Below are 21,055 nucleotides of genomic sequence, written 5' to 3'. Positions count from 1 at the left end.
TGAGCGCTCAGAGGAGAGAGAGAGAGAGAGAGAGAGCGAGAGAGCGCTCAGAGGAGAGAGAGAGAGAGAGAGAGAGAGAGAGAGCGCTCAGAGGAGAGGAGAGGAGAGAGCGAGAGAGCGCTCAGAGGAGAGAGAGAGAGAGAGAGAGAGAGCGCTCAGAGGAGAGAGAGAGCGAGAGAGCGCTCAGAGGAGAGAGAGAGAGAGAGAGAGAGAGCGCTCAGAGGAGAGAGAGAGAGAGAGAGAGAGAGCTCAGAGGAGAGAGAGAGAGAGAGAGAGAGAGAGAGCTCAGAGGAGAGAGAGAGAGAGAGAGAGAGAGAGAGAGAGAGAGAGAGAGAGAGAGAGAGAGAGAGAGAGAGAGGAGAGAGAGAGAGAGAGAGAGAGAGAGAGAGAGAGAGAGAGAGAGAGAAACACGTGGGGTGTTTGCATTTCAGGCCTCACAAACTAAAAAGTTTTATTTTGACACAGAAATGTATAATACACTGGGATATATTATCCAGCACACTACTGGGCTTTCAGGATAAGGGATTTTTTTCCTGCAATTTGGAACATATTACCTATAATTTCATAAATGACATATAAATAAATAATCCCAGGCATTTCTTGCCTCATAAAAAAACGTAGCAGTGCTCCTCACGGTGACTGTAGGAGTGGGAACTCAATCATGCCTGTGTGCATGACAATGCCTGAATCTAGTTCTCTAAACCATCTGGATAAGAGATCCCATCATCAGGACAATTTAGGAAATGTCCCGAGGTCACTCGCACTTCTGGTGAAGGCACAACCTTTTTGGATGCCAGAAATTGGGACTGTCCCAGTAAAAAAAATCAGGACTGTTGACAGCTATGCATACCTGTATAAGAAAAGCCAAAACATGCAATATGAAAAACTTACCCTACAAAAGGCAGTGGTGAGCGGAAGCAGCTGAGCGGCAATGTTGTATTCTTCAAAGCTCGAACAGTCCTGAAACAAAACACAACTATGAGACACTTGTGATCTGGAGATAATCTCTCTCGTCACTAAAAGAAACTTCTCAGTACCAAATGCTTTATAAAATCATATGTGGAAACTTGTTTTCACTAAAGTATTAAAAGTACAATAATTAAACAAAAGATGAAACAGTAACAATATAAATAGCAAACAAACCATTCAATTAATGCAGAGTCCAGGTGAAAAGAAACATGTATGATATAAACAGATAAAAGGATGTAAATGTAAATAAAGGCAACAGTAAGACAAAAAACACATGGAATACAATAATATAACAAAACCTGTGTAGCAACCCCATGTGTTAAATTACTTTTAATTCATTTTTATATTCCACATACACGTTCCCCTGTCCAATAAGGCTAGGTACACACTTGGGCCTTGGCCAACTATCGGGCCAATCACAGAATCAACGACAGTCGTTCCAAAGTGCCGGTTGTCGTTTCATTTGGTTGGTCGTACTGTTTAATAATCTCGTTCCAATCACCTTCAATCATGCAGTGTGTATACACTCACGATCTCCATAGAGTTTACAGAGTCATGGTCTCTTCATCCGATGCCGGCAATGAACATGTTTCGGTGACTTAATGTAGAAAGTGCTGTAGATGGAATTATTAATTTGTTCATTCGGAGACAGTTTCTGTTACTCTGAAACGAAATATTCTAACGAAAGTCGTTATGGCATGTGGATAGCTATAACAAGGTGGCTAATCAGTATGGCAGGAATGAAGGAATGCATATTGTGCCATCATTCTCTAAATGACTATAGGACCAGATGAAGAGCACAGATCTGAAGGTAAATCGTGTCAGTGTGTATGGATGAATCCCCGGACCTTCAGTCGTAGGTACAATCAATGCAGATAACAGATTGTTCGGAAAATTCTCCAGTGTGTACCCAGCCTTAATGTTACAATCCGCTCACAAGAAGCCAACACTGAGCCGTGATCTCCAGTAGGCCTCAGAGCCCAAACCACTCAAAATAATCACTTTTATTTGCAACATTGAGCCAACAAGTTAATCAAAAATAATGTATATTGATTATTTGAATACACAGAAGTTTGATTAATATCTTAAACTATACAATACACTCAGGAATATCGTATAACAGATTCTTGAGTGACAGCAGCCAAGATGCTTCTAATTTCAGTAAAATGAAGTAGACAGTTTTCATGACAGCGCACAGCAGATTCTGAGGGACCCGCACACTCTACTAGCAGGGAATTGTCTACATAATTAATATCCGACTCGAGAAATGGGGCAAATACAGCAGACGTTGAAAAGAGAACTATCAGGGGAATGTGGAAGCCGAGATTGAATAGCCAGACTTTAAAGCTGTGAGTTAAACCGTCGTAAGAAAACATTTATGTATTAAGTGGTGGGAGAGTCCGTTACAAAACTCCGGAGGCTTTTAAAACGAGTAAACATCTTTTATGAGTTTTCCATTGTCAAATGTTGAAATAATTATTCACCTTAAGCGAATGCACACCAAAAAAAAATTGTAATGAGGTCAGTGGTACAAAAGGTCATCAACATAAAAGCAGACGCAGAGATCTCCAAAGCGGGGGGGTTTAGAATGGGAATGTGAGCCCACTAGGGGGTCTCGATGATGTACAGTGCAGAACTATTGGGAACAAATCCGTGGAGATATATTGGTACACACACATATAACTTGGCCGTTAGATGTTTGACACTATAATGACATTTGCTGTCTTGTTGAATACAAGCTGTCTCTGTAATCTGTAATTTCAGGGAGCCTGTCCGCAGAGTAATAGCGTATCAGCAGCATTATATACAAGTGTTACATGCAATAACAGACAAATCCACAGTTGAGGGCTGACTGTTTTAGTACATCCCATAGATTGTAAGCTTGCAGGCAGGGCCTTCTTACCTCTCTGTCTCTCTGTATTATCCAGTATTGATTTATTACTTTGTTTGCTTCCAATTGTAAAGCGCTACAGTATAGGTTTATATAAATAAATGTTGATGATGATGCCATGATCAATTCAGTTGAACCATTTTCAATCAGGATCAAATTATAAAGAGGGTTACCTAACGGAAAACCGGGCCAAAACTAGAACCACTTCCATGTACGACTGTAACAGAGCGCTGTCGAAGCACGATGGCGCTCACGACCATGATCCCTAGTGCAGAGGTAAGAATTACATCATTGCCAGAAATATCTGGATCCGAACTGTGATAAACACTAAACAATTTGCACAGTGAGAAGAGAAAATCACTCGATAAAGCAGAATTCTGCCGCTGTATGTAACAAACCACTTCGTCTAGCTGCATCAGTCTGTTAGATCTCTCTAGCATATACCCGCGTTTCTCCGATTCAACGTTCAGCACACGGTCTGCTGAACGTTTATCTTCATTAAATGCCCAGTCTGAATATGTACAACGTCCCATTGTGCTCCCTTACTGATCATCATCATCACCATTTATTTATATAGCGCCACTAATTCCGCTGCGCTGTACAGAGAACTCATTCACATCAGTCCCTGCCCCATTGGGGCTTACAGTCTAAATTCCCTAACATACACACACAGACAAGGGTCAATTTGTAAGCAGCCAATTAACCTACTAGTATGTGCTTGGAGTGTGGGAGGAAACCAAAGTACCTGGAGGAAACCCACGCAAACACGGGGAGAACATACAAACTACACACAGATAAGGCCATGGTCGGGAATTGAACTCATGACCACAGTGCTGTGAGGCAGAAGTGCTAACCACTGAGCCACTGTGCTGATCCAGTGCATTATTCTGTTGGCGTTTGTGTCTCTTTACCTAAACAATGAATACTTGGTGGTAAAGAGGCAGGAACTGCACAGATCTGTGTCCATGCACAATACCACACATCAGAAGATTACTTCCGTATCCACAAAAGGGAAATGCCAAACAAGACGCTGCTCCCTTCAGATAACGTTATCTGGGTCTTACAGTCTCACTATTCCCGCCACACACATGCAGGTCTATCATAGATTTCTAAATCTAGATTCTGAGAAACGCTGTCATTACACAGGTTTCAGTCTGACATATTACGCCCGCCCGCCTCTCTTCGACGTATCAGATTACAAGCGAACCCCCAGACTGGTCTAATGTATAGGTCCCTCTCCTACTGCTTTATTCTCTCCCCTCGAACTGGAGAGATGGGACCTCTGGGTCTAGCGCTCCGAAGACCATATGAAAACTAATAAATTCTGCAGGAGATATTAAGTGAGGAACGATAATATGACAACGTAACAGAGAAGATATTGAAGCTGTCTGGTAGAATACATGCATATGGGGATACTTAACAGATTAAAAAATTTTTGTAAAAAAATACTACAAATGCTTTAAAAGAGCAAATTCATTCTAATAAAAATAGTACAATATCTACTAAATGTATCACAGAGATATTAAAGACCACTCTTTTTAATCTCTATTACTTAACTGTTCTCTACTTTACCAGAAGCCTTCTTTATCCCTGCTGGTTAATTGGGTTCAGCCTCCTCCACTAGTTGATTGACAGTCCTAGCTCTATAACAACCTGAGTTTGGGCTGTCAGTTCGCAGACAAAGCAATTGAAACCTTGGAGAAGACTATTTACAGCTATATTAGTCGTATACTGTATTTTCAAATATCTACTGCAACCTAATTTTAAGTTCACCGGTCACCTACACACAGGCAAGGTAACCATATTGTAGATTAAACCAATATTTTTGAGAATACAGTTCATCAATTCAATAGAAACCAACGACATCTCTGAAGCATAAAAGCTCCTTATATCTCCCAGTAAGCTGACCGGCTAAATACTGGTTTATGGGACGAGACGACATTTGCGCAAATCGCAGAAGAATAAAAAGCAGCAGATTGTTTGTTATGGGTAAAAACAGTTTTGTCTTATGACCTTTTATTAAACAAGTATTTTGATTGACAAAAATGCATTGAACACCACATCCCAATATTGTCTATTACAACTTCCCCCATCCAATGTGTAACCGTGGCATCTATTCAGAAAACCGCTAAACTCAATACACAACTTGATCTGAGGAGTTTGTATGTTCTCCACGTGTATGCGTGGTTTTCCTCCGGGTGCTCCGGTTTCCTCCCACACTCCAAAAACATACTGGTAGGTTAATTGGCTTCTATCAAATACTGACCCTAGTCTCTCTGTCTCTCTCTGTCTGTATGTGTGTGTCTGTGTGTGTTAGGGAATTTAGACTGTAATGGGGCAGGGACTGATATGAATGAGTTCTCTGTACAGCGCTGCGGAATCAGTGGCGCTATATAAATAAATGGTGATGATGATATATATACACATATATACATACACATATATACATAACTATACATACACACACACAAACTGAAGAATATAATATAATTTGAGATGTTTTATGTTATATTTAAGTTTGTTGCACAGCTCAGTGCAGCTATTTCATGTATGTTATCGGGTATGTGGCTCCCAGCAATGTATTAACATTTTCAGATAGGAACCATGAAGGTAAAATACACTGTTCAACATTACCCTGACATACAGCTGTGTTACAGAGTAAATCATCACCTCCCTGCTCTCTTAGACACCCAAAGCTCCTGCAAAGCAAGATTGCCAGGTTGTCAGTCACTCTGTGCCTGCTATATATAAATTCTCCTCCCCCTCAACATAGGAGACAAGCTGCAGAGGAATGGCAGAGCATGAATATTTAGCTCAGTACAGCAATCAGTTTTGTATGTATATTACTTAGCTCAGTAACACACATACCATGATATATACTAATAGTGGCTTTAATTGCTTGTTAAAGACAGGAAGTCAGCAACACCTAAGAGAAAATAAAATTCAACAGGATCAATGGATCAAATGTCTTCAGTTCTGATTTTCTCTTCAGGGATCTCACTCACATGAAATAACTTGTTTGCTTCGGTCTGTTTAGTATTTGGGTGACAATAGATGGGGAATGCGCTGTTACCGTTACAATAGATGATGTTGATGTTTTAAAATGACCCCTCCCAGCGGCGCACATCTGACTTGTCTTAAGCAGAGATGCCATGCGTGTTTGTGAAGGCTGTCATGAGGCCCCTGGTTATAAAGATCAGCTAAGTGTGTCTGTAATCTTCTGCTGAGGAAATGGTTGGGATGCCAAGATCCTCGTGCACTTTAGTCTCTCAGTGGGGTCTCTGATGCCGCGACCCTGTCCAAGCCTTAACCTACACCAGCTGTAATACCAACCAGCACACAGCTCTCTGCGCTCCCTGCAAATACTTGTCTTTAATTAAAGAGCGGGTGTAACAGGAGACAAGACACAAGGGGAAAATTAAATTAACTACAATGCAGACACTTAACGCTGAGGACATGTTAGACGGTGCTGAGTAATCACTGCTGGGGGCTGTGAAGAAATCATTACTATAGGTAATCAGTTTGTTACTTAAAGCATCTCTAAACGTTGAATTATTTACTATTGCAGCTTCCCCAACCATATCTAATCACCCCCGCTGCCCTATTTGTGCTTTAATGAGCCCCCCTGGTGTAACATTGTTACTCTATAGCAGCAGGGGGGACTGGTGTAAGAATGTATAGAACAGACGGGGGTGTCAGGGGGACTTGTCTAGTATACCTGCAGGACTAGACGAGCAGGCACCCGCTCAGACAGACACTCTCCTGTGTGTGGCCAAATTGGACAAAATACATTGGATCCTGTTAGCGCAGTTATCAAATGAAAGCACATATAGAGGTACTTTATGGGCACCCCGCAAATATATGTTTCTATCGAGTTATTTTCTGGCATCACCGGTTCTGGGACAATACACATTATTCGGCAATTGTGGCGTAACTACCCCTCTGCTGCCGGGCCCAGTACACCTGCCCCCTGTGCTGCTCCGGGGACCCTGCTTTCCCCCTGTGGTGTCCCTGGTCATCAGGGAGCGCTAGTTGTGACCACTGACACTGCAAGGTGCGTGAAGGCTCACAGCAGCAAGTGACGTACCGAGCGGCACACGGTAAAAGAGGATGAATTGGCCAACTGATCAGAAAAGTTAAGAAGAGTGGGACAACATTGGGGTCTCCATCACCCTTTTTTTAATATATGGCTTCCAAAGTACAAGTCCCTGTCCCTGCTTGTTTCATTTTACTATGAGAAACAGGTGTTAATTATACACAAAAACACAAAACACGTATTAACTAGTCTAAATATTTTATGTAAAACATACATTTTGATGATAAAATATGGCAGCGTGTCCCTTTCAACCCATTTTTTATAAAGCTTTTAAAATTCTTTTTGCATTGAAAGCTTAACACATTTTCTTTTTCTGCACTTTAATACTTTATCATCAACTTTAGCTGTATTTCCCGTTTAAAACCTTAAACGTTGTAAAAATCTGTAACATTTCTAATAACTTCAATAAAGAGGAGTAATAATTACTTTATCCTATGATCACATATAGTAGCTAGGGTTCTTCCATTCTACAATATCTTTTGAGCTCGGCAGGTGTAACGGAATTAAGGTCACATAACACAGAGGGTTAATGACCATCCATTGTCACCACCACCATCCATAAAAAAATAAAGTAGCATAAAAATCTACATTATACGTTATTATAATAGGAGAAAGAATCTATTCTGCTTGGAGTGAACCCCAGACAATACAATGACAGTCTAATAGTTGTACAGATGCCGTGAGTACTCATATCAAAGGCACTCGAAATATAGGGGATACACATTCTTTACATTCACCAGCACAGACATATAAACCGGCCCAGACAGCGAAAGGTCTGTCTTGAATTAGGTGCTTGAAAGATGCACAAGTTGGTTACAAACACAACAGCAACTGCTTCTAATCACAGGTCTATTTGTAGCAGAACGCCAGAAATCATTGGTGAGGAGTACAAAGCGATCGCTCGTGGCTATTGTCACATCTCTGGGTTGGTTCATTTATATAAAGACCCCCTATTTTAATATGACAGGAGAGGGGGCGGAGTAGGCGGGAGGGGAATTCTTGCGACATTTTCCTGGAATTAAACCAATCTTGCGATATTTCATCCTGGGCTTTATACGTTCCCTTGGTGCTAGATGGTACGGATAGAAGAAGGTTTCCTATTCTAGAACCAAGATCTTACGTACAGATAGAGCAGACTTCAGTGAAGCTCTTGCGGTGTACAATGGCCTTTTCTTATCAATTGCGACTATGTCCTTATCTGTGTGAAGTTTGTATGTTCTCCCCGTGTGTGTGTGGGTTTCCTCCAGGTGCTCCGGTTTCCTCCCACACTCCAAAAACATACTGGTAGGTTAATTGGTGTGTGTATGTTAGAGGGTTTAGACTGTAAGCTCCAATGGGGCGGGGACTGATGTGAGTGAATTCTCTGTACAGCGCTACGTAATTAGTGGCGCTATATAAGTAAATGGTGATGATAATGGTGCATGCGTCACAGAATACCACAGCTCAGTCACATCTCCATCAATGAAACTACTGTGATGACAATCTAATTGGTAGCAAAGGGAGTTAACATTTTGCTTTATCGGTATACAACTGGTACAGCAACGTCTAGTTGAGTTACACACCAAGGGGCAAATTCAATTAGCCGTGAAGTGTCTCGGGACCATTCCGGAGAACCTTTACGGTGGAAATTTTTACAGAAATATCCGCTCATTTTTCCTTGCGCTCCATAGAGGTGCGTATATTTCTGAGGAACATTGCGGCTCATTGAATCTGCCCCATAGGGATATATTTAAAGAATCTTCTAAAAAGGAAAAGTTCAGGTGTTGGGCAACACCACCACCTGACGGCCCTCCTCCCCTGCCAGGCAGCGTACCAGCTTGCTACCTGTGCTACCCAAGTAGTTACGCCCATGGGAAGGTCTGCCAGCATGATAGATACCTGACAGGGACAACAATCTCTCCATAATAACTCTGGCTCCGATTTCAGCTGGAGATTCTTGTGAGCAAATCATTTTGTAGGATAAAAGAATGAAAAAGACCGGCAGGGGGCATTTGCTCTCTTTACAAGCCTATAATGGGGCAGGCCATTATAGGCTTGTAAATAGATAAAAATAACATTCACATGGGGAACGCTCACATATTCGTAGAGTAAGAATAACTATGATGACAGCCTGACTGACATCAGCAAACGGCCACAACCGAAAAAAACTCTTGTTTTTACTTGGAAAAGGAAACTCAAAGATGAACGTGGCTGTACATCAATTAACAGCACGATACTGAAACAAATCTGTAGTATCTTATCAGCGCTGACCAACAGGTACCGGTGAACCGATCCCCTGGGAGAGACGGACACGATATCCCTTATGTTGGGGCAGCCAATTCTACTGCCAGTCCCCACAGAACCCCCTCAGCGTCCGGTCATAGTAGTTCACCAAGAAAATTACAAAATTGTGAGCTGCGATCGCACATCCTGCAACCATCATATTTCCGACCCAGGTTATATGTGCTCAAAAGACAGAAACCACACTCTTCCAAGATGCCATTACCAATGTTTCACCGTGTAACGTAAGAAGAAAACATGTATCCACCGAGCCAGGTTTACTGCCTAAATATTCTACACGTCGTCAACAAGCACCCTGTGTGCCAAACCATAGGAATGGTAACCCTAGAGGGACTGGAGGTCTAGCTGTGCACGGCATCACAGGAGAGCGGAAGTACTAAATCCAACTCTTTATACAAGGTGTTTATTGGGACATTTTATAAAGAGACTGCATTCAAGCACAACGTGAACCAGGGTCGGATTACAAATACGCAGCATAAATCCATTATATGTATCCCCAAAGATCTGACATTCCGGATTGTGAAGAAACGACAGAGGTTAAATTATACTGTACCTTATCTGGCTTTACTGGAACAGTTCACTAAAAGGAGATACAAAGATTTATAGATTTCTAGCGGTTTGTAAATAATGCTACATGATTAGTTGGTCTGCAAGAGACATACTTAGTGACTGCTACATATAGGCCTCGCTGTCATATACTTACGCTGAATTAAACAATATTCATGAGAATGTAGTCTGTTCATTCACTAGAGCAGTGTGGGCTAACATGTGACACTCCAGGTGTTGTGAAACTACAAGTCCCAGCATACCCTTCCAGCAATAAGCTGCTATATATTGGCAAAGCATGCTGGGCCTTGTAGTTTCACAACACCTGGAATGTCAGAGGTTAGCCAACACTGCAACTAGGGCCTACTGACATCACAGACGCTCAGTGGCTGAACATGCTGGGTCCTGTAGTTCCACGCTGCTCTCTAACGGAAAGAAAAAAAACCTGACTGAATGCACAGGATGGGCCTGAATCATTAAGGAGAACAAAGCAAAAAAAAAGGAGTAACTTTGCACCTTAGCAAAACCATGTTGCATTGTAGGGGGAGATTAATTTAACATGTGGGGAGAAATTTATAGTTGGGGTAGGGCATGTCCTAGATTAACTTTAATTTTCAATGTGAAAACAAAGCTATCAAGGATTTGTGTGCTACATGAAAAAACAGGCAGTATTTAACTTATGTGCAAAATAATAAACTAATGTGCACCCCTTGTATTGTAACATGGGATGTCCCAGAAAACATATGCTCCTTTTTTATGCCTTACTTTCCTTAATGACTCAGGACCATAGACTTTCCCCTGTTAATATGTTACCGGTCTGTATCAGCGCAAGGAGAGAAAATCAAAAGAGAGTCTGAGTGATTTTAGAGCATTTTTTAAACTTACAGGAACCTACTGAGTGCTCTCGAGAAGAAGTAAACAATAAAAGAAACAATAAAATGCAGACCTGAGTTAGTGTTTCCTTTATCAGAGCTAAGTATAGTCTGTGAGTCACAGACTAAATATAGAATAATATGGCTTTCATCACGTGTACAGTGGTTTGGCCAACCTTGAATGCGGATTATTGTTCCTGAATGCAGAAATGAGAAGACTACAGCAGTACTCCCCTAATCTGTTCATTATCCCCCACCGTTCTGCCCCAGGAATGCAATCCTATTAAATATATTAGCAGTTCATGAAGAGAACTAAGAAAAAGAAAACAGGAAGCATTTTTGTGTAACGGTAAAACGACCTCTATTGTCCTATGTCAGAGCACAAAGACAATCTGTTACGTATGTACGTCAATACGTTGTCTGTTGCTAAACCTAGCTCTGACGTACACCTCACTCAATGTTACGTCTCTTAAGGAGACAAGTTTGTAATTTATTTGCCTACAGTACAAAATTTGCTCAGCAAAGTTCCATTTTATTGTTCAGACGACATGCTGGCACAGTGGTTAGCACTGCGGCCTCACAGCGCTGGGGATGTGGGTTCGATTCCGACCAAGGCCCTCTCTATGCACAGTTTGTGTGTTCTCCCGGTGGTTGCGTGGGTTTCCCTCCCACAGTCCAAAAACAGACTTAACTCTAGTGTGTGTGATTGAAGCAGGGAATATAGATTGTAAGCTCCACTGGGACAAGGACTGATGTTGAATGATAAATATTCTCTGCAAAAAGCTGTGTTATATGTAAGTGTTACATGAATAAAGGTTATTTCTGGAATGATGGATTTTGACAAAACAGAATGCTGGAAGTTGTCAATTTTATTTGACAAGGGTACTGAGCAGCCAATTATATCCTTACAGGGCAGATCATTAATAGGTTATTTGCTAGAGGAAGTGAAGAATTTTCAGAGGGGGTTCATTCCAATATAAAAACGGAAAGTAAATACAGCAAACTGCCACACACATTTTATTAATGGCAAACAGCATATTTAATAACCCCTGGACAGAACGTTGGTTCACCCTGAGAGTTGTGGACTATACAAAATTATTTTCCTTTTAAGCAACAAGACTACGAAATAGTTGCGATTAGTCACATTGTTATTAAATTGGCCTTTACTTTTTGCAATCTGAGGCATAATCAGTGTAATGTTTTGTATAATATATCAAGGGCCCTAAATTAACACTGTAAATAGTGTAACTATATAGGGTTAACAATACCAATAAAATGTGTTTTATGACAGTACTGGAAACTCCGCTAGTTATTGCTTTTTTAGCGCATCAGTCATTGTCACAATCATCCGAGTGCCCAATCCCAGCCTCCACATCAACATAACCTCAATCATTTCATTCCAGCCTTGACCAAGTTACATAACAAGAACCTCAACTTAGATGAACTGTGAAATTTAAGACAACGGTTTAGCAGCAATGGAATGGGATTAGGATGGTTGTGGAAAAGCTCTGTGTGAATGCAAGTGCTGGATGCTTTTGTTATCTGCAAGATAAAGACACGAAAGAACGGTCCTTAAAATATGTTTCCCAAGAAAGCACCCCGTGCGCACCCAGACAGCACCCAGACAGCCCCCTGCACGCACCCAGACAGCCCCCTGCGCGCACCCAGACAGCACCCCGCGCGCACCCAGACAGCACCCTGCTCTCATTAAGAACATGCTGAGTTTATGGGCAATCGAAAATACTTGCATTGGGGCCATTGTTTGGACTTGTGGGTGATTTGCTCTCAGGAATAAAATCAATGTAAATTAATTAATAAATGAATATGCACCTAACATATTATCAAAGACACAAAGAAACTTTACGACGCATTGGAGACTAAAAAGATAAGACAATTAATAAGTTCCAGAATCTGCAAAATATGGAACTTCAAAAAATGATTTACTTATTATACATTAGTAAGCTGTGAACAATTGTAAGTAATTAAACCTTGTCATTTGCTACAAGACGGAAAACTGCAAATTGTGTCATTGTGCTCTTCCTCCTCCTCAGTGCGACATTATAACGCCGTCCGTCACACATAGAAGTCACTGCTGCTTAGTAGCCTAAAAGAGATCTGACTGATGGTCAACACTAATCATGGCTGAAAGTGATTCTGGTCCAGAGAAAATAGGCCCAGCTGTAAACCACACGTATAACCATGGTACCTTTATACATTCTCATATAGGTTCATGCTAAATGTCTTAATGCTGCGGGGTAGAACAAAGCTGGGGTTACAGTCCACTTAAATGTCACTTCTAGAAAGGAAGGGGTAATTACTGCGAGCGTCCGCTACCGATAAAGACATAAGTGTGGCCAACGTCAATTATTATAAACTCTGGTATCCTTTTCAAGGCAATCCTCAGGAGAGGGGAAAGGTGCGAACAAATGGGTCTGTGGTCCTTACATTATAGGGCACTGTGCTGGTCTGGAGGAAAAATGCCAAAGTAATATCATTAGTCAGTTCATGATGACATTATCCAGTTTTTCATTTCATCCATGATACGTACAAATCTCCAACCAAGTTAGTGATATATAGGACACAATCTGAGCCCACAAAAACAACACCCTACAACCACAACCTCTATTATATCAGCTGTGCACAATATTAATTACAATCTGATTCACAACAGCTGCGGTTCCGACAAGGGTTTACGGGAAGACTCAAATCCTCTTCATCCCATTACAAGTTGTAATAGGAACAAACAAACCCGTAATCCCTCCATAAATAATCGTTTTGTGCATATAACAAATTCCCCAATATAAAATTAATCTTGGTGCTTGGTAATAAATGTAACAACAATGCCCCAATTCACTTATTTTACAATGGAAGCTTTTATGAAATCTTAACGGCACATTTCACTTTACAATGAGAACGGACTTAGGACTGGTGGACGCAGCTTGTTAATGTGAAAAACAGGACACAGACACTTACTGATAATATGTTCTTGGCAGTCATTATGTTATATTGCACATTTAATCTATTCCTGTCTTTCCTGGGTCAAAAATAAAACCTCACAAGAGCAAAAATTTCAATTCAATACAATAAAAAAGTTGAGGTTTTACTCTTCCAAATCTGATTTTATTTTTCTTGTCATCTCATAAAAATAGTTGATGCAGCTCATGATTTGTGTAAGCTGTCTGGAATATATTGTAATACCAGATGATATACGACAGGATTACTCAACTACAAGTGGTTCTATATGGATTGTTATTCCAGTTCTGAAGCTTCTTCAAGTTCCACAAAGTGATAGTGGTACATGTGAATGTAAAGAGAAGCTTACTATGAAAATACAGTGGAGAATTTCTATCATTTACACATATTGGAGGCATAATGTGGCTGAACCAATAGTTCAGAGAATGCAGCCTATCCATTCACTAGGTAGCAGTGACATCACTGAGAGTGCAGCCTATCCAGTCACTAGGAGTCAGTGACATCACTGAAAATGCAGCCTATCAAGACACTAGGCAGCAGTGACATCACTGAGAGTGCAGCCTATCCAGTCACTACGTAGCAGTGACATCACTGAGAGTGCAGCCTATCCAGTCACTAGGAGTCAGTGACATCACTGAAAATGCAGCCTATCAAGACACTAGGCAGCAGTGACATCACTGAGAGTGCAGCCTATCCAGTCACTACGTAGCAGTGACATCACTGAGAGTGCAGCCTATCCAGTCACTAGGAACCAGTGACATCACTGAGAATGCAGCATATCCAGTCACTATGTAGCAGTGACATCACTGAGAGTGCAGCCTATCCAGTCACTATGTAGCAGTGACATCACTGAGAGTGCAGCCTATCCATCCAGTCACTAGGTAGCAGTGACATCACTGAGAGTGCAGCCTATCCAGTCACTAGGAGTCAGTGACATCACTGAGAATGCAGCCTATCCAGTCACTATGTAGCAGTGACATCACTGAGAGTGCAGCCTATCCAGTCACTAGGAACCAGTGACATCACTGAGAGTGCAGCCTATCCAGTCACAAGGAACCAGTGACATCACTGAGAATGCAGCCTATCCAGTCACTAGGAACCAGTGACATCACTGAGAGTACAGCCTATTCAGTCACTAGGGACCAGTGACATCACTGAGAATGCAGCCTATCCAGTCACTAGGAACCAGTGACATTACTGAGAGTGCAGCCTATCCAGTCACTAGGGACCAGTGACATCACTGAGAATGCAGCCTATCCAGTCACTAGGAACCAGTGACATCACTGAGAATGCAGCCTATCCAGTCACTAGGAACCAGTGACATCACTGAGAATGCAGTCTTTTCATGATCTAAATTCAATAGGTCCAATTAATATTTAAGCTGAATTCTCATAAGTATTCAGCCTATGAAGCGGCTGCCTCTACTATGTGCAGGAGACTGGATCATCCTAAAATTATCAGCTGGGGAAAAGTAGAGGGAGAAGACTATTTTTTTTCGTCAAAAAATTAAAAAAAGACAAAAAACAATAAAAGAAAAAAAAAGAGAAAAACTATAATTCTTTAATCTGTTCTTATTAGAGTGAGGATTGAAAAGAAAAAAAAACAGTTTAATGTCAAAATAAACTAATATTGCAGTAACAGAAATGTAACAAATAAAAAATGTAAATGGGAACAAAAGTTTTAACCAAAGATGTGTTACCCCACACGGTGATGGCAAATAAAGTTATTCCAAAGCTGTGAATAACAGCTCTATACATGAGAATACTCCTCTGTGTTTTCTCCATTTACTCAATGGAAAATATTATGTTTAACACAATCATTGTTTTGCTCTTTCTAAATCAAACTCCGTTGCCTCCGATCTCTTCAAACTCGATTACTGGATAATACCAAGGAAACACTTTAGGATTTGTATTTTTCTTTATGATAATCTGGACGCCTGGTACTGTTTTGCTCGAGTCTATTTAATATAACATTTAACGCAATCTACACCCCAACGCTGGCCGAGAGGACGGAGACGGCTGCAGTAACGGGGTCAGAGCGGAGAATCAGATAACGGACATCTTGGCTCGGGAATACGGCAGCGGAGATGCCGTATCTCTTTGGAAACACACGATACAGATGGTTAACATCACAAATAACGTTCCCAGCTCAAAATAAAAAAATGTACGGAATGAAAATTTAACCCCTCCCCAGTGCAATTCTGGACGGAGATCAGTAAATAGCGATAAATCTTGTGATAATTGTAGGCAAGATTAAATGCAGGAACATACGGACGGAGCCATTTGCTGCACTCAAACCATTTACAATCCCCGACTTTTGTTTGCGTCATCCTAACAAACCCACGAAGATAATTCATCATTGTGTTTTTATTTAAAAGACAATTACGCAACAACTGTCATTCTCAGCAAATCAATAAATCAATACTGACTTGATAAACAATTGCTTTATCCAGCATGACAGCGGAAAAAATTATGTAATATGGTAAAGAGAAGGAACTGTGTCAGAGAATAATTCAAATGTTGGTCACTACATGCTGCTTTATTTGTGTGAGCTTGTCGCACACATCCTAATAGACGGATCTGATCCTTTTATCACTGTTCTATTTAGCATTAATTTATATTCCACATTGACAAGACTGTGGCCTCCATGCGCGGTCAACTTACAACCAAAATGCTACTTAACGATCTAATTAATTGTAATCTAATATTTAGTATTGTGGTCTTATACGGACAGCATTCGTTTTCTGTAAAAAGACAACCAGAGCAGACGACACAGTGAAAGACACCAACGGCGCAATTGTAAACCTGTTAGTCGCTAAAAATACAAAATGTATCAATGTGACACAAGAATATATTCATCTTACATAGTATAGTTTGTGAGGTTAAATTCCACTTTAAAATATATGTGTTCATTCAGCAACAAGGAAAGCAATTTGCTGTAGAACTGTTGGAATAAGATATAACAACATGGATAGGACAATTAAGCAATTTATGTATTTAATGTAACATAAGGGAAACTGAGAAGGGTAACAAGCCAGCAAACATGGGAGGAGGAAGGGGGAGAGAGGGATTGACAGTGTTAGTGTCTCAGACAAAAATATCCTTCATTTAAACGTGTCTATTAGGAGGTATTAGGAAGCAGAAGCAACCACAGAGTACCACTCCTGGCCACCTGGTTTTTGAAAACTAGTCCCACAGAAATTTCTTTACCCAAAGATAGAACAGACAATATTTTCCCGTCTACTCTTCAAATAAAGAACCATTTTTGGGTTACAGCTACTTTAAAGCAAAAATTTCCACTGAAAGGTGTTCATGAGGGGTGTCGTGTAATCACATGGAAGCTTCCTGCATAGGAATGGGCCTGTGATACCGGTGTCAGTTAATAACTGTACCTTTTTGCCCTGCATTCATAAGCCGTGAAACAAGTCTGAAACACACAATCATGTATGACCACCCAAGAGAGGGCACACTGCAGAAAGCAAAGTCTCATTATTGTGGAGGCAGAAGGTTATAGCTGATATTCATGAAAATGTAGCTAATCAATTCAGTAGGAACCAGTGACATCAATGAGAGATGCATTTAATAACAGCTATTTGTATAATGCATACATAGTACACAACTCTTTACAGATAATATGTAATCCTTCACTTACAACACATATCACGGGCAAACGCAGGATTTGTAGAGGGAGGTTTCCACACCACGCCACCAGTGGGCGTGACCAGCATGCATGGGGGCGTGGCTATAATATTAGACAGTGCTTGGCTGCTCTCCAACTCTTCCTATCCCCATAATATACATGGGCAATGCTGCCTGCACTACTGTTAGGTGCACGCAGCTCTCCCTTTTCGAGCAGACCCGTGTGAAGTGGGAGCAGGGTCCAGCCACCTCAAATATACAGTGCCCCAGGCTTGCAGGGGGTTTCCAGGCACTGGGAAACCCCCCTCAGTTTACCTATGCATATTCCTTACCATACAGACATACACGCTAGAGCGATAGAGGGACATTGCTGTGCACAGTACCTGCAGAGTACAGTTCATCATCCGGATGATGTAGTCAAACTGCTGATGGTTGAGGATGGCGAGGTTTTGCTGTACATGGTGGCCGAGTTCCTCCGTCAGACACTGACGAGCAGCTTTTCCTTTTAGAGCGCGGAGCGCAGCCGGCAGCATCTGGGAACAGGAAAGACTCATTCTAAATTGCTGCAGACACATCGTTACCTCAAGAAAATACGTCCCGCTCCTCGCTCTCTGCAAACACTGTCAACGTTACTGGGGTAAGAGGCTGCGCTGGTAGGAAGCGTTGGTTTAACCCACGTAAATCCTGAGTCCTCACACAGACAACACTCCGTACAACGCACCGATAATATATAATCTGGTTACAGATGTTACAATGGGATTATTGCCCATCACAGTTGTAGAGAATTAACAAGTATGTGGATGATAATATATTATAGACGCAAATACAGATGCAAAATTCAATAATCCAATCGTATTAGGTGGAAAATTCTCATTTTAAATGATCAGACTGAAGAGGGTTGATAGTAATCTTACAATTGGGGTGGGGGGGATTTAACAACTAGTGGGGGAGCCTTGTGGGATGTTAGGGCACTTAAACAATAAGTCCAATTAAATCTTCTATTTATTGCACGAAAAATTGATGCGTGTGCAGCTTTATAAACGTGTCCGATTCCCTTCATAGACAAACAGAAAAATAAAATCATCAGAAATGCAGAGACATGAAGCAAAACAATCAGCAAATGACTTTACTTTCTGGGTTTGCACATATCCGCCTGCAACTTCTACTAACTGCTGTGCTTTACAGTATCCCTCGTGCTTTCTCACACACTGGTCATACTTTATAGATCAAGCTGCTTATTTCCAATGGCGTGGAGCACGCGACTCGGGGGGCCAATGACGTTACGCACATGAATCAGCTGCTCCCTGGACACAATTGTTACAAATTCAGAGAGCAAATCAGTTCTCTGTTACATCAACGCGTCATGCAGAGTGACGATAAACAATATTACCTGGATAATATAGAGCCAGTGGTGAAAAGCACAGAAAGAGACAAAACCTAAAAGCAATGTACAGTGCACTATAAAACTACCGTCTATTATAAGTATAATGGACGCTACACCCATTATAACGCCACCTCTGCCTGATCGTTTAGCTGATTATGTTACAGCGTCATCCTGGATTACTGAGAACAAACATTATGCGCAGACAGCTGCTCTGCAACTAGAATGTATGAAGGCCTTGCTGAGACTTGTTGTTCTACAGCAGCGGGAGAGCCTCTGGTTGCCTACCTCGGATTTAGACTAAACAAGAAGGGTTTAGCGGCTGTACAGAAGACATGTGGGAAGTGACAGACGAGCTATGTGACAGCTGGCAGACCCTCAGAGGGGAACAGCGAAGGATCCAGAAATGGCACATTCCAGGAATATCGTCGGAGGAGCGAGCTGACATTACACATCAATCGCACGGCCGGGAATATCGGCGGAGGAGCGAGCTGACATTATACATCAATCGCACGGCCCGGATTCACGTCTGGTTTGGTCTCAGATGCCAGACATGTAATGGTATTTAAGCTGCCTGGGAGGTACGGTTGTGAGAAAATCCCAACAATGAATAATAAAAATAATAAATGGTCATTTTAGAACCACAAGACAGCTTTTAAAGCAGTAACGCCATGTACTGGCTGCACCGCGACAGAGACAGCGGCTACGCCGCGTCAGCTGGACAGAGACCGTTGTCTTTTTTTCAAGATGGCAGCCCCTGCAAACAAAATGTATAAATGGGAATGACAAATGAATACAATAATTGCTGGGGGAAAACATGTTTAAACTCAGAGTACTCCTATCTGCTCCAGGCCTACGTGGTCCTTAATCTGTCACTAGGATTTGTGTTTTATCAATTATATGGACACTTTAATCCTCCTTATACACACCTACCGGACACAAAATATCATGTCCACCGCTCTCTACCTCAACCACGTTCTATGAACCAGGAAGGTTAGAAACCATTAATGCACCGAGAGTACCGCACGCAGTCCATTTTGGTAAATAGTTGTTGGAGAATGAAAGTCTAAATCAGGTCTAGTATCACGTTTCCATTCCGATCTGATAACTGTGAATTTTCAAGGTTGTTTCCAAGCTATATGAAGACGTGCTTGTGGGTTAGACCTGTGATAACCACACTAAATATTTTTACCCAGCTTTAAAAGAGTGAATTTAGTTGCCTGGAATGTCGGCTATGGACTCTCTATGGCTGAAATCTACGGTCAACTGAAATAGTTCATTATGAGATCAATGAGAAATGAATTCATTACATTCATCATCTAAATGCCAATAACTAGTACGGTGGCCGCTTACATAACCCACAGTTAGCGACACACAAGATAATATAATTTGGTTTGTTCCGTTATTTTCAAAACTAGAAAAATTGCAAAATAAAAAGTATAAAATAAAAGAAAAAAATACCTTTTCAGTTTCCAGTATTTTGTTCTGGAATATGTGAGAGATGCAGCTGCAGACGACCTCCAGCCGACGGGCGCTGTTGAAAACAGAACTGGATTTCTCCACTATGGCAACTGTCAGAGAGGAGAGAGAAGGTTCAGAAACACAATGATAACCTTCTGTATCAATGCATGATCCTGTATCGCTATCAGTAAGTCCACTACATCGTGCAGCACTATCATCATCACCATTTTTTTATATAGCGCCACTAATTCCGCAGCACTGTACAGAGAAATCACTCACATCAATCCCTGCCCCATTGGAGCTTACAATCTAAATTCCCTAACACACACAGACAGAGACTAGGGTCAATTTTGATAGCAGCCAATTAACCTTCCAGTATGTTTTTGGAGTGTGGGAGGAAACCGGAGCACCCGGAGGACACCCACGCAAACAAGGGGAGAACACAAACTCACACTATCGTATATGCTGGCGCTATATGAACGAGACCAGTCCAGCGAGAGGATCATGCCCCTGGCCTAACTGGATGCTACCCCAGATTTTCTCATCCCGTCCCTCTGGGGTCTGTTATTAAGGTTGGAAGATGGACACACCCACAGGACTGGTCACCCGATGACTGCACCCGCCAACATGTTCCATAATGATCTGATTGATTCTGATCAGATGATTACGAGGTATTGTTTTGGGGCCATATATCCTCACTATATATATAATATCTCACTGTGTGTATCCAGCGTAAAGGAGCATACAAATAACATGGGTGGATTTAGGTTTAAACTTGTTCTATTAAAAGAAGTTACAACATTCTTTATAAAAGTTAGATCTATTGTACGTCATCTAGAACAGCCCTCGGTATTCACCCCCCACTGACTGGTGAATTAATCCAGTGGGGAAGATATTGCAGAAAGTTATTCCAATGTTTCATAACCGGAGTTAAAGGGCTGCTAGAAA

At 41.4% G+C, this 21,055-nt stretch overlaps 1 protein-coding gene across 4 annotated transcripts in view; it reads right to left on the bottom strand.

Moving 5' to 3' along the window:
• Positions 1–21,055, bottom strand: part of SBF2 (SET binding factor 2) — a 244,048-nt gene that overhangs the window by 65,625 nt on the left and 157,368 nt on the right. For all 4 annotated transcript variants that reach the window (XM_075188497.1, XM_075188498.1, XM_075188499.1 and 1 more), the window contains exons 15-17: positions 20,108–20,217; positions 17,649–17,798; positions 892–960 (exon numbers count right to left, since the gene is read on the bottom strand). In XM_075188497.1, the coding sequence (XP_075044598.1) occupies positions 892–960; positions 17,649–17,798; positions 20,108–20,217 (329 nt within the window). The remainder of the gene's footprint in view (positions 1–891; positions 961–17,648; positions 17,799–20,107; positions 20,218–21,055) is intronic.

The sequence above is a fragment of the Mixophyes fleayi genome, chromosome 10 (assembly GCF_038048845.1).
Source record: "Mixophyes fleayi isolate aMixFle1 chromosome 10, aMixFle1.hap1, whole genome shotgun sequence".
Lineage (NCBI taxonomy): Eukaryota > Metazoa > Chordata > Amphibia > Anura > Limnodynastidae > Mixophyes > Mixophyes fleayi.
The sequence above is the reverse complement of the archived record's forward strand: the minus strand, read 5'-3'. Positions and strand labels throughout refer to the sequence as shown.